The sequence below is a fragment of the Aspergillus novofumigatus genome, assembly GCF_002847465.1.
Source record: "Aspergillus novofumigatus IBT 16806 chromosome Unknown P174scaffold_1, whole genome shotgun sequence".
Lineage (NCBI taxonomy): Eukaryota > Fungi > Ascomycota > Eurotiomycetes > Eurotiales > Aspergillaceae > Aspergillus > Aspergillus novofumigatus.
Genome location: NW_020194274.1, coordinates 3,063,840 through 3,077,570, shown reverse-complemented (window position 1 = coordinate 3,077,570; position 13,731 = coordinate 3,063,840). Strand labels below are relative to the sequence as shown.

The window sequence follows — 13,731 nt, the reverse complement described above, 5'->3', positions numbered from 1 at the left end:
CAATCAACAGTTCAATTGCCTTGGCTTCAATCTGTTCTGATCTGATTCCGCCACATGGTTGACACCATATCCTCTGTCTCGCGGGATCATGTCCGTCAATGAGCGTCGCGCCAGTCAAATGGGTGCATCACGGCCCCGCGTAGCATCAAATCGCGTCGACGCCGAGAAAGCTGCTTTGCGCGCTGCTGCGTCTCCATTACAATCGGAAAATATGGATCAGCTTCGTGACAGTGCGTCCAGTCAAAAGAGCAGAGCTTCCCGAGATCAACAGAACATCACCACTAGCGAAAAGCGCACCGAAAGGACAACGATCAACACGAGAGAAAAGGTTCAAATGCGCACACGGAACCCAGTTAAAGAGTCGGCAAGCGCGGGAAATAGAGGAGATTGGGAAAAGTTACGGATGAAGAGAGCTAATCAGACAGATGGTGCGACTTCTGGTAATGCCCGGAAGAAGGAGAAAGAGCCGGCGGAGCGTTAGTAGAGAGAGATCAGTTGCGCGCATTCCGACCATTGCTGACTATGAGACAACAGAATCTTGGATGCCGCAAGCCTCGTTGATTCCCCATTCGACCGCACCTTTAGCCAGTCGTGTATCCGTACCTCCTCTTGCCTCTGCATTGCCGCAACCGCTTCATCCCACACCGCTTCGCGAACTTAACACCGACGCGCAGGAAGCAGTGATCTTGGAAGACCTACTGTTTGTGTTCATGGGATTCGAAGGCCAATATATCCATTACCATCATACGTTTGACCCGACGGCGGAGAAAGACCGTTTGGCTGGTCCAGCTTTTCAACTGCCGTCCGGGCTGGACCCGACGCTGAGAGACCTGACTTCTTCCATGCTGAAGATGGCGACGCATTACAGTGCATTGGAGTCATTCGTGGAAGTACAGAGTCGTGCTGAATATGGAGCCGTTAACCATGCGTTGTGCGCCACGATTCGACGGATATTAAAGGACTATCTAATCCTCATCGCTCAACTTGAGACACAACTGCTGAACCACTCGAATTTTACACTACATATGCTGCATTTACACACCATGCCAACAAGCCAATGCTTGTCTCAACTATACTCTCTCGGACAAGAACTCTTGAGACGCAATGGACTGTTAGATCAGGATATCGATGAGTCAATCGACGACTTCGACGACGTCGACAATATTCTAGAGCAGTTGAAAGAAGGAGGAGACCTCATCCCGGGGGCCATGTCAAACAAGAAGATATGCAAAGGAGGCAATGTCCTTCGACTGCTCACCGAGCGGTTGGCCACGTTCTCCGGCGACCCAACCACGAAGACTCTTCTGGAGAAGCTGCTCCGCGACGCCAGTCGGCCGTACATGGCGATGCTTAATGAGTGGCTGCACCACGGAGACATCAAAGATCCTCACGCGGAGTTCCTTGTCAAAGAGCAGAAGTGGATCAAGCGAGAAAAGCTGGAAGAAGACTACACAGACGAGTACTGGGAGAAACGATATACTATTCGCGATAACGAAGTGCCTCCCCAGCTTGAAGGTGTCAAAGATAAGGTGCTCCTGGCCGGAAAGTACCTCAATGTTGTGCGAGAATGTGGTGGTGTTGACATTAGCCAAAAAGTCACGGACGTTCCTCATACCCTAGATGATCCCCGGTTCCTAGACAACGTCAATGCAGCCTACACCTATGCCAATGCATCTCTGCTGAACCTCCTTCTCACTAAGAACTCGCTCACGACACGCTTCCGGTCTCTCAAGCACTACTTCTTTCTGGATCGCTCCGACTTCTTCTCCTACTTTCTTGAGCTCGGCTCGTCAGAGCTACGCAAACCAGCCAAAAGCGTTAATGAGAACAAGCTTCAATCGCTGCTTGATTTAGTACTACGTCAACCCGGCAGCATTGCAGCTTCTGATCCCTTCAAGGAGGACGTCAAAGTGCGGATGAACAAGATCGGGCTAACAAAATGGCTGATGCAAGTGGTGAGCGTCTCCGGCATCGACCAAGACAACCCCGAGGCGGTTCTCGAGAGATACCAGGCTCCTCAAACACAAGGTGGAGAGGACGACAAGGATATTGTTGGTTTCGATGCACTGGAACTCGATTACTCCGTCCCCTTCCCGCTGTCACTCGTCATAAGCCGCAAGACTGTCCTTCGATATCAACTGATATTCCGACACCTCCTCTCGCTGCGCCACCTCGAGACTCTGCTAACTACATCCTGGTTAGATCAGAACAAGGTTATTGGCTGGCGGCACAAGTCTTCTGACCGCAGACTGGAGATGTGGAAGAGGCGCGCATGGAGTCTCCGCTCCAAGATGCTTGTATTTGTCCAGCAGCTGCTGTACTTTTGCACAGCAGAGGTCGTCGAGCCGAACTGGCAGAACCTGATGGATAGAGTCAACGGCACTGATGCTGATGGGTCGGAAGTGACGATCAATGGCACCAAGCAAGTTAATCGGACGGTGGATGAGCTTATGCAGGACCACGTGGATTTTCTGGACACATGCCTTAAGGAATGCATGCTGACCCAGGCCAAGCTGCTGAAGGTCTGACCCATACTGTGTCTTAATTGAAACGCTGCTAACTTACTTTCGGAACCAGATCCATTCGAAGCTGATGACCTGTTGCACTATGTTTGCGTCCTGGACCGCTTCCTCCCTTGCACGAGCTTTGGCTTCTGCTGACGTGGACTTGTCCGGGAACAAGGCGTCTAATTCCGATGGTAGAGGCTATGACCCGACGCGGATTGGCAAATTAGAGGACACCTTGAAACGATACGAGGACCATTTCAACCGTCATCTGCGCATCCTAATGGACAGGTACGGAAACGGCTCAGAATACAGATCTTGAATTTTTCTCGCCAATGAATGCTGATTATCCTTGGCTATAGCTTGAACTACTTTGCTGCGACGGAAAGCGTTGTCCTTCTCAAATTGGCCCACGCTTTGAGCTCAATCAGCAAAGATGATTGAACGTCCCACCGCTGATGTACTTGACCAACCACGCTATATACCACACAACCAGACAACTGCAGCGTGCTCGAAGACACTGTGGATGATTAACACTTGCGACATGCGAGATCATCATCTTTGTAATCATTGAATGATATCCGTCAGTGCTCAGCAGGCGCGATACAGCTTCTTCTATTTGAAGAGCACCTTTTGCGCAGACAAATCTAACACTGGGCCCCAATCCCAGTTCGTGTCTGCTGTGTTAGCAAGCTAGGATGACTTTCGGCCGATGACTCCAAGAGAATAGTTCGGAATCTCGCCGCTCGCAAATTCTGTTCTCTTGCAGGTTTACAGATACGACGGCTTCACGAAGATGACTACTTCGTAAACGCAAACATCATGATGACATATGGTTGGAAATGGAAGCGAATGAACAACATGAACATGAAATTCGATTTAGATACCCTGATGCATGTTTAGTCTGGCTTCCAAACAAATACAATTGTTGAAACAAAGGTTTCTCATGCTTAAACACGACATTCTATCTGCTCTTAAATTTGTATAATCCTTTCCCTGACTCCTGGCTGCAATTAACAGTTCCTTACAACGTACTCCAACGAGAACCGACTGTTAATCAAGTTCCCGTCGGGAAAACGGAAACTTGCTGCATTTCTTGCTACAGACAACGCAGGTCGTAGGATAAGTAAGCAAATTAATAAACTTATCTATAGAAAAGGAAGCCGCATAACGAGCCACATCGGCAAGGAAAAATTAGCCCAATATACATGGTCACTCCAGCGCGATTATTACTTCGATCGAAGAAGGGATTAACAGTCAAGTATCTCTCGCATATGTGCTCTTCTCGCGCAATCGTTCACCATAAAACCATAGGAATAGTGGTGAGGGTATTCCAATGAAGATTGCAACGAATGCCAGTAGACTGTTACCCCAGGCAAACCCGAGGGTAGTATATCTTTCATAGTCAATAGAGTTCTTTACAAGTCGTAGGGGGCGGGGCGGTGGAGAGAACCTACAGACTGGGGCTATCAAGGGCAATGCAAACCCTAACAGACTTCGTAGAACCATGACGGCGGCCATGGCACTTGCGGCAAAAAGCTGGTATGTGTCAATGAGATAGCCTTGGACGCAAACCAACTGTACAACGGTAGAACCGGCGTAAATGGCGGCACCGATGTTTCTTCTCGGGGTCAGCGATATCCTCCTTCGGTAGATTAATCATGCAAGGGAACACTTACGGCATGATCCAGTGAATGCCCGGCCGGGCACTCCAACCGTACCAGAAGAGTCCGATGGGGACAATGCATGCTCCTGCACAGAGAATCGGTAACCGGAATTCAGGCCGAGCCACCCCTTCATTATTAGCACGCAGTCGTTGGTAAACGCGGTCGGCGATCCGAGTCCCCAGCTGCGTTGCGATAGCCATTCCAACCGTTAGAGAAATATAGTTCAGCGATCCAATCGATTCCGATTCATGATAGATCGTCGTCCAGACGTCCGGGAACGTAGCAACCATCAGGTATAAGATGCCGTTGAGATATGCCAGATACAGACTCAGTACCTGGATGATGGGCTGCGTGGCCAGCAAACGGAATGGTCGGACCAAGTTCTTGTGCAGCAAAGCGGTCGAGGACATGCCATCATATTCGGTGTAGAGGTTTATGTTTCCCGTCGTCTTCCGCATGCGAGCACATTTCCTTCGCAATAGAACAGGGCCGTATGTCTCACGAAGCAGGAAGAACGCGCCAAGCTGAACAACAGCGGCAGCAATTGAGACCACATAGAAGCACCACGGCCAGGACTCATACTGAACAAGGAAACCCCGGTGATGGGACCGATAGCCGTTCCTAGGAGGGGAGCCAGCGTGAATACTGCCATAGCCTTCCATCTGTCCTGGTCACTGTTCATACCGCTCCCTATCTACACAAAGCTCAGATTAGCAATAGTGACAAGAAACGCTTTAGAGATACATACTCCGAAAGGACCAGCGCCTCCTAACCCGGCCAGAAATCGATATGCAATGAGCTGGCTTTGCGTCTTGGCAATTCCGCAAAGAGTATTGAAGATGATATAGAAGATGTTGGCAGCGGAGAGGATCATGATATAGAAGATTCGCGTAAAATAAAAGGGTCTACGAGAAAATAATTTCCCGAATGATGCTAAACCAAGGTGGCCCCTATTTGTTCGACTCTCGGATATGCGATGCGTTAATGGCTTACTTGATTTCACGAAGAGTCAAGCAGACCTAAAAAGTTAAGGAGACAACGTAAGGTATCGACGGGCTCTCGAAGACATCCCAGTCGACCGAGTCTTGGGTGATTGGCGGCTAGACACCTATATAGCTCATCGCCTATCATTGTTAGTGTCTTCTCAAGCATAGGCGGGTGGGAGAGAAACACGGACGCTACAGATGCTTGTCTGAATGGGGCAGAGCGAAGCATTTTCTAACGGTGATTGGCATGCTTGGAAAAGGCGAGTCATGGATCCCTGTCTAGCCGTTTCGGCTGTGATTGAGGATCGATTGGAGGTTGCCGATGGTGCATCCTGGAGGCATCCACAACTTCCACATCCGGTCAGAAGCCAATATTGTCAATATCTGGATGCGCTATCGTCCATACAGAGGGGACAAGCCAGTATCGGGCGCTCCATTTCTCGATTTGATTCTTTTGTGGCGCAGGATAAGCACTAAAAAGTCCTCCCCCTGGCTTATCTCCCGGACATTTAATACATAAATTGACCAACGCCTCGAAAGTCCGGGGATTCTCTCCGGTTTCCCGCCAGACGCTCTTCCCCCCTCTTTCGAATCTACCATCTTCAATGCCATGCAGCTCTAGTTCGATTTGGAGGCTCACTACGACACAGATAATGGGGGATTTCTTGTCATTCAAGGGAACTTCCAGCGGGACAACTTCCTATGACAAGAGATTGACTTGCCTGAACTTTTGGACGACTCTCGTTACAGGTATGGGAGTTGGCCTTCGAATGATGGCCCCTCTCACAAGGAACTGAGCTAAGAACTTATTGGACACTCTTCGAGACGCCTTTGAAGATCTGGGCCCTGACAGCTTCGTGACGACTGCGAGCTTGCTTCCTTTTGAATCCTCTGCACCTTTGGACCCTATGTATCACAGCTCTTCCTTGTGCTCTTCCACAGAACGGAGAAGAGAGAACAGTCAATGATCCAGTCCCGACCACAAGTTCGAATACCTCCAGTTTCTCTTTCCTCTCCGAACGTTTCTCCCAGACCAGCCAGTCTGCTTGTAGCACTTCGTCACTGTTCGGAACGGATACACCATGCAGTCCGTCAAAGAGGTGAATATCTTCTATACCATACCAGACCTGGAAGAACACATCACTAAGAAACGAAAAGTGGGGCCGGGATCGGGCCGGAAGCGGGCGGGAGCTAGTTTATCGCGGAAGCAGTACTTCTTTCCTTATCGCTTATCAACACCATCTCCAACAACTGCAACCACATGAAGCTCTCCAGCCTATCTCACTACATCAACGCGCCTTTTTCCAGTTACCAAATCGAATCATTCAGTCTGTGTTAGCGCAGAGAAAATACCTATTTAGTGCGTTATTGTCGTTGTCACTGTCTAAACTCCAACTGAGAACAGCATCTTCCTGCTCCGTTAGATCCTTGTATTACCAGCTCCCCCAAAATGGCGTCCAGTCAGGACATCGACGACTCTTAATTGACAACAGCCATGTCAGAATTAGATATTGTGATATTTAGGGAAATGCCAGATGACGTCCAGGCGATACTCCGCGGCTATGAGCCCTCAGATACTAGCGATGACGCGGTGCACGTCCTTCGCGACACTTTTAAGTACCTACCTGCGGACGGGAGACGCAACCTTGGGCAAGACATAGTTGAGGCTGGAGCGCAGGGCAAGTTACATCAACTTGCACAGAGCATAATCACTGGCCTCCTAACACCCCTCAAAGTTGCTGGTGATAAGACAGCGAAGATTACGCCTTCGCCGCGAATTGGCTTGGAAGACTCACTAGAGGATCTTGCTGCTATGACAGACAAGTCCATGACCCGTCTGAAACGGCAACAGCTCCGAGTGGAAGCGCTACGGAGAGAACGCAACAAATGCGTAATCTCTGGCGGGTACGACGTCAATCTAGAAGACGAGTATCCCGACGAGGTCACAGCAGACCTCGAGACAGCGCACATTATACCTTTCGCCATTTCAGAATTCGACGGTGATGCTGAGCGCCTGCGGATAGTAAAGATCTGGTCAACTATGTTCCAATACTTTCCAAGCATTCGGTCGAGGCTCAACTTCCACTATGATCAGATCAACTCATTGACAAATGTCATGATGATGTCAGCCGGGATGCACAAACAGTTCGGACGGTTTAGTATGACACTGGAAACAACGGACACCTTGAATCAGTATTGCGTGAAGACATTCCGTCGTTTCGCCAGAGATCAAAATAATCATCTTCCAAAGGATGGGGTTGTCAATCTTATATGCCATGACGGACGATATCCTTTGCCGTCCCGTGAACTACTTGAGCTTCACTGTGCCGTGGCTCATATTCTCCATGCCACGGGCAGGGGCGTGAAGATTGACAGAATTATGCAAGACTATGCTGCCACTGGCGCATTCGCCCGTGATGGAAGCACGAATATCGCGGAGCTGTTGTCTGTCAGCAGCCTCACGTTGTTGCCCACGGTCGATGAGCGCGGTATGAACTCGAAGTCTGGAAGAGCAGTGTTTAGAAGATACGCGCAAGATTCCTACTTTAAGGACAGAGACCGATGAATCAAAAGAGAATAGACCAGAGTGCTAGTTGCAGGCACGGGTGGTTTAACACCGGCTGAGGCGCAGGCTGAGGTGGAACGCATCGTTCTACCGAGGAAGCCGATGAAGTCGAGGAAGCCTAGGTTGGTTTCGATGATTGGACGGCGCACAGGTTGGTCAATTCCTGTCGGCGTATCACGATGGGGAATCGACCTTATTGGGCGTCTACCGATTATACAGGTCGCCAGGTGTGAGGAGCCGTAGGAGATAGGCTACTAAGGGAGGTAGGTTCCTAGCCAGCGAGGTATCGTCAACTAGGCTGTGAGTCGCTGCTACGGCTACTAGGTTTTGGGAGTGTATAGGTTTGCTAATAAAAACATACGTATTGTAATGATCAGAATGAACTGCTTAGATTCCTCTAAGCTATTTAGTTCCCCCTATTTCTAGTCTGTGTGCGCGGAGTTTGGATAAACTATTATCTAAGTAAGGGGAGGGGCCCCAACAGGGGTGCACTACAGTGTGTTCGACGGGATTTGTAAAGCGGTTGCGGGAGGTGTTACCGAGCGTTCCCGTTAAGTTGGACGTGCTGCCAGGAGAGCATTTGTTCGATGTGGATATCACCATGCAGGAGGAGTGGGTGACAAAGGGAAGAGGTTTCCTGGAGCACTACTGGCCCTGACTGCTGCCTATGCAAACGCAGCAACCAGTCAGCACTAAACAAGCCAGAAACAAACGTACTTTTTGAGTCAGGCCACCTCTGAATAGTAAAGACGATACTCTCCATCCGCGTCAATGTCAGTTGAACGTTCCCTCAGAATATCGAATCATCCGTAGATTAGGAAACAAAACTGTTACCATCGTGCCTGCCTTCCCCAGAGCACCACATACAGGAGCAGCTGTGCGACTCAGGAAGCAGCCAGTGGTAGGCCCGCAGGCAGTGCCTCAAGGATTCCAAATAAGAAAACGAAGGAGGCAGGGACCCGACCACGAATTAACGATGTTCCACAACCCGCTTAGTACGGAATTTATCTGGCAGTGCACTACCAACTGCTCAAACTGGCCGACACGGGGTTGGAGTTGCACGCAGATGGTGTTTTGGTAGCTGATACTCTACCAACCGCTCCCAGGGCTGAAGAACAGATAGGGAATTGCGCATATTGACTGCTGGATAAAGGATTATTCAGTCCATGGCACGTTCGCACAAGCCCCTGTGCAAGTCAATTATGTAGATAAATCAGCGAAAATCAGACGCTAATCTTTCCTTGTTCTTTGCCTTGTAGGTAAGGAAATCATTGGGCCAGGCTGAGAGCAGTGCCACGCTGTCTGGTGTTCAGGTTCTCCAGGCTCTGACATTAGGTAGCTCGCTTGACGGCAGAGCATCTACTCATCTATGCCCCAAAAACAGAGGAAATTGCCCTTGTGATGGAGATCACTGCTGTCAGCGTCAAATATGACAGCCTTTGGGGCCGTCAATAGTTGGGAGGCCCACCGGGATTTCTGCCAGGGGTCGGCACACTAGCTTTCAGGACACGAGGCAGGCGGGTGGTTTTAGTCCAGTCAGTTCTCCGTACTCCCGGCCAGTGCAGCTATGTAACGTCAGATCATCGGCTGCACTAAACACGCCAGCGGGTTACGGCCCCAGTAGCCGTTTTTTCACGAGCAGTGAACCATGGTTCTGGAATTGCTATCATCGATCTGACAGGCTTCGAAGCTCTCATTATGTTTCGAAATGAGAGCGAGACCCGAGAGCCTGGATCCTTTCAACCTGAGGGCATAGCGCCCGTAGATCGCCCGTAACGAAAACCCACGGTAAGTGGTTGCGTCGAATTTATACTACCCATACGCGCTAGGATGCACTCGAGGAGGAGTCTGAGATGTCCAGCGCCATATTCGGTTTCAGAAGACTTTTCGAGGTACCGTCTTCTCACTTACGCAGACCCATTTGCTCGTCTTATGCTTCTGACTGTCCCAAAGACCAGTGGACGTCATTGCCCCGCTCTTAGAAAGAGCTGCAGACCGAGCGTGCCTGTTATCCACGGTTTTGATCGTCACCCAATCACATTGGCTGAAGTCGTAAGGATTGTTAACACACCAACAAGAAGCGGTGAAGGGGCGCGGTGATAGCTGCAGAGAGAGCCAGGAAAAACGAATGAATATGAGAGACAGACAGTGAGTCGTAAAAAGAATAGTTCATGCAGTCCATTTTGTGGCTCATATTCTCAGGGATGAGTACTTATGGGAATAAGGCCCTGTAAGGAATTCGTACTGCACGGTTATTTTCTTTTGCACCATCTGCGCATTATTGCTGACCTCCTTTCCTCCTATTTTTGTACATGAGGAGCCCTAAGCCACTCAGAATGTATCCCCACCAAGCTCCGTCGTCGACACCGTCATTAGTTTACCTTCGTTGAGCTTTCTTCGCATTCTTGGAGTCAATGAGCAAATCTTTCGACCCACAACCAGGACCAAGACGCAGGCGTGAGTGAGAAATTTATCATGTGATTGCCACGACATTGATTGCTGAAATTAAACAAGGTTCTATAATGATTGAGGATTACCTTGCATGCGTGTTGACTTTTCATGCAACGACCCGTTAGTCCAGAAGACGTTCGGCGTCCCTGCATTGTCTGTGGCTGAGTTCTTTGGGAGTCAAGCTGAATACCGTAGCGCTTCGTGCTTCTGTAGTGATAGAACCCATTTCTCGGCCGTTTCTTGTCGGCGGCTGTAGCCTCTGTATACCATTTAAGTGCATGCAGGCTGTCGGGTAATCGACATTTTGGTGGGTATTGGGATCCATTGCGTAACTGTATACAATGCATGAAGGTGCATCAGTTAGCTGGTCCGAGCCGTCGCTTTGGATCTCGAGCGGAAATAACTCTGAGACAGACGAAACTAAGTGGGAGGAGCACCCAATGTCTCGCTCATACGCTCATACGAAACGAATCAGTCTGGCGTTCTTCATCAAGATCTAGAACATAGGTTGCAGGAGCCTTCAAATGTCCCTCAACGCGGACCCAACCTGTCAGGTAACCATTTGAAGCTGGATAATCAATTTAGTCCAATACCCAGCAGCCAAGCCACAGAGAAGACCCTAGAGATCTTCCTCTATTTGATCTCGTCGACACCAGCGGCCCCTCTGGAAGACACCGCCGACCCCTCCTTTCCCTGCAAACTTGTTGGAGGTCAGACTTAGTCCGAATACGGTAATCAGGCTCGCTATTGTCGACAATGAACACTATCGTAGCTTGAGGTCGCAGTGTAGTAGTATGGCTCAGAGACCAATCCAGCGATGATGCTTGTCCTTTCGTAGGAGTTTTGGTCCACTGAATTTTCGCCATCAGCATTGTTTTGTCCCTGGGCGCAGGAGAGAAGCCAGGATTGGGGCAGAGCGGGTTTTCCCACCGTCCACACATTTAGTAAGAGCCTCGAGTTCCGCAAAGTACGCTCCTAAGACATTCCATGAGAAGGGGATTTGCTCTCTTTCTCGTCTGAGTCGAACAGAAAGAGCTCCGCAATAGTATCTTGTACCACGTCAATCGTTTCCAGTCACAGGTCCCTTCCCAGACATTGTTTCGCGTTCGCTTTCCTCCTATATACCCGCTCGACATCGGAGGCCTTTCGCCGCCCCTCATCGAACATTTTGAACCAGACATATTGGGACAGCCGACTTTCGAACGACGTCGAAGAAACAAAGACGGCATGACGTACTCCCTCCGATATACCTTGACCACATTAATGCGAGGACGTGCTGACACTTCCATAACAAGGAGCCCTGATTCAGATACAGAAGAGTTGGACGAAGTATACCTCCACACCGTAACGATTCGGGGTCGAGAGTTCCACAAGTTCTCCATCGATAACCGGATAGCGTTTGAGCCTGTTGATGATGTACGCCTGCCGTCTTCGAAATTGTGCAAGCATTGACCGTTCTTCATTATCAGGAAGAAGCAGAACGCCTCGACCTCCAGCATCGAGTGTTCTTCAGGATCTTCGACAGCCGACTGATTTTTCCACCGATCCCTCGACTTCGCAGAGTACTCGACTGCGGTTATGGCGCTGGATCTTGGGCAGTCGATGTGGCTACCCAATATCCAGATTGCAGGGTGAATATCGTCGTACTCAACGCGTTGCACATACAGAGGCTGACAAATTTGGCGTGAGCAAGGTAATCGGTCTTGACATATCTCCGCATAAGAATCCGGATGACGTGCCCGAGAATCTATCGTTACAGGTGGGCGGAGTCTTCCAATGATCCAGAGATGGACGCATAGCTGCAGGCTTCGGCTGGTCAGGGCTCCTGGAAAGAGCTAGACTGACATCTCATGATCAGGTAGATGACCTCAACCGTCGATTTACCTTTCCCTCCAACCATTTCGACCTTGTTCACTCGAGTCTCCTTGCGACTGGCATCAACAGAGCCAGGTGGCCGTCCTACCTCGCAGACATCAGAAGGTGCGCTCTCTGTTAAGCCAGGGCTGTCGGCCTTATGGCAAGTTACAAAAGAAATGGCCGAAGGCTGACTTGGTCAAATTCTTTAGAGTCTTGAAGCCAGGCGGATGGGTACAGTTGATCGAAATATACTTCAACGTCCAATCGGACAACGGTTCGATAACCGAGGAACATGCTCTGAGACGATGGAGCAGACAGTTCATGAGGTCATACGAAGGAACAAAGGATCTGCGTGTAGGAACACGGTTGAACACCCTTCTTCGGGATGGAGGTTTCGAAGAAATTGACGCGAGAATGATTCCTCTTCCTCTTTCGGCGTGGTCGAATGGTGAGTTCTCACTGTCCGTTTCGTTTGCGGGCCGCTGAATCGGTGTTCTAGACCGTAGAATGCAACAAATCGGCATGCTTAATCGAGAAAATGTCAATAATCTCCTTCCATCATTGGCACTATATCCATTGACTCAGATTTCCGGCATGCCTCAGCAAGATTTCCAGGACCTCATTACTCAAGCACGACGAGAGGCGGAAACAGCGAGCCTGAAGGCGTACTTTCCCTTGTAAGTGACAGTGGATCGAGCGATTATGCCTCTCTTCTGATGGTTCTGACAGGTACGTTTGCATTGGAAGAAAGCCCGGATAGGTGCTCTGAAATTGAGGAGGAAAGAAGGTCGATGGATCGTTCTGTCATATGTCAAGAGCTGCCGGGGCGCTCACGTTTCGGTTCACTTTCGAGGCTCACTCATTCCTGGAATTCGTAAAGTGAATCATGTTGCCCGTCATTCGATTAGAGATCTTGGTTTATACTAGCTCTGAAAATGAATGAGACAGATATCGGTCAGTCAAGTGCCTCTCTCCGACTTCTTTCTGAACTCTGTGACTGCGAGACAGAATATCAACCTCACTCGTTAGCATCTGGTTTTGTTCAACAGCATTGAGTTTGCAGCGTTATGAGCTAAGAATTAACACTGAGAATCAAGCAGTGGCTCTAACTCTGCTGTTCTGTAGCATGGTCAGCTTCCAGGAGATACCGAGACATGTGTTGACACGCCCCGATAGCTCGTCATCAATGTTCATTTTACCCAATACGTCAGTGAGTCCATCATTCGAGAGGACTTCCTGTGAGTCTTCAGAAGAGCAGCCCGTACGACCTTCATTATGAGTACGACATGCCGCTCATTAGGCGCTGGGGTGCAATCCTCGAGAACCGAGCATCTGCCATTGCGAGCTTGGTCTATTTTTAAACAGACATGAGATATTGAAGATTGAGCAGCCTCTCCAAGCAGATGGATTTCGATAAACAACCAATGGCAAAAGCAACGATGGATACTCAAAGGCGAGCAGTGAGTAAGGAAGAAAGAGGAGAAAGACTGAATGAAGGGGCTCGAAAGATGGAACGTCGCGGGTCCGGAACCAGAACCAAACTGACGGGACGCTGACTATTTAACCTTACACAGGACCAGACCGCGAGCGAGAATGGAGTTTTGCATTCCAGACGACCAGATAATAACCAAACACCTCTCTCTCTGTCTTCTCTCTATAACATGCGATTGAATAGCTCTATGCGTCTGGACTTTTAAGAA

General features: G+C 49.6%; 4 protein-coding genes across 4 annotated transcripts; 3 read left to right on the top strand and 1 right to left on the bottom strand.

Annotated features, from left to right (window-relative positions):
- The first annotated feature begins 9 nt into the window (after window positions 1-9).
- Window positions 10-3,413, top strand: P174DRAFT_509078 (gamma-tubulin-complex subunit SPC97). The gene is made up of 4 exons (XM_024831517.1): window positions 10-476; window positions 535-2,522; window positions 2,578-2,795; window positions 2,867-3,413. The coding sequence occupies exons 1-4, from the start codon at window positions 89-91 to the stop codon at window positions 2,946-2,948; spliced, it is 2,676 nt and encodes an 891-aa protein (XP_024687541.1). The 5' UTR covers window positions 10-88; the 3' UTR covers window positions 2,949-3,413.
- A 348-nt stretch (window positions 3,414-3,761) lies between these two features.
- P174DRAFT_456554 (putative MFS transporter) lies at window positions 3,762-5,045 on the bottom strand (the record flags this gene model as incomplete). The annotated part of the gene is made up of 6 exons (XM_024829442.1): window positions 3,762-3,900; window positions 3,958-4,043; window positions 4,074-4,125; window positions 4,184-4,746; window positions 4,767-4,865; window positions 4,920-5,045. The coding sequence occupies 6 exons, from the start codon at window positions 5,043-5,045 to the stop codon at window positions 3,762-3,764; spliced, it is 1,065 nt and encodes a 354-aa protein (XP_024687540.1).
- Window positions 5,046-6,652: 1,607 nt separating this feature from the next.
- P174DRAFT_456553 (HNH endonuclease signature motif containing protein) lies at window positions 6,653-8,064 on the top strand (the record flags this gene model as incomplete). The annotated part of the gene is made up of 2 exons (XM_024829441.1): window positions 6,653-7,646; window positions 8,048-8,064. The coding sequence occupies 2 exons, from the start codon at window positions 6,653-6,655 to the stop codon at window positions 8,062-8,064; spliced, it is 1,011 nt and encodes a 336-aa protein (XP_024687539.1).
- Window positions 8,065-11,401: 3,337 nt separating this feature from the next.
- On the top strand, window positions 11,402-12,712 carry P174DRAFT_456552 (class I SAM-dependent methyltransferase; the record flags this gene model as incomplete). Its single annotated transcript, XM_024829440.1, has 7 exons — window positions 11,402-11,406; window positions 11,470-11,590; window positions 11,644-11,805; window positions 11,868-11,933; window positions 12,033-12,154; window positions 12,241-12,479; window positions 12,531-12,712. The coding sequence occupies 7 exons, from the start codon at window positions 11,402-11,404 to the stop codon at window positions 12,710-12,712; spliced, it is 897 nt and encodes a 298-aa protein (XP_024687538.1).
- Between the last annotated feature and the right edge of the window lie 1,019 nt (window positions 12,713-13,731).

Bases quoted from the DNA above. Each gene is read 5' to 3' on its own strand.
- P174DRAFT_509078 (XM_024831517.1), top strand. From the start codon at position 89: ATGTCCGTCAATGAGCGTCGCGCCAGTCAAATGGGTGCATCACGGCCC. The intron at 477-534 runs GTTAGTAGAGAG...ATGAGACAACAG, and splicing joins GGAGAAAGAGCCGGCGGAGC to AATCTTGGATGCCGCAAGCC. The intron at 2,796-2,866 runs GTACGGAAACGG...CCTTGGCTATAG, and splicing joins CTGCGCATCCTAATGGACAG to CTTGAACTACTTTGCTGCGA.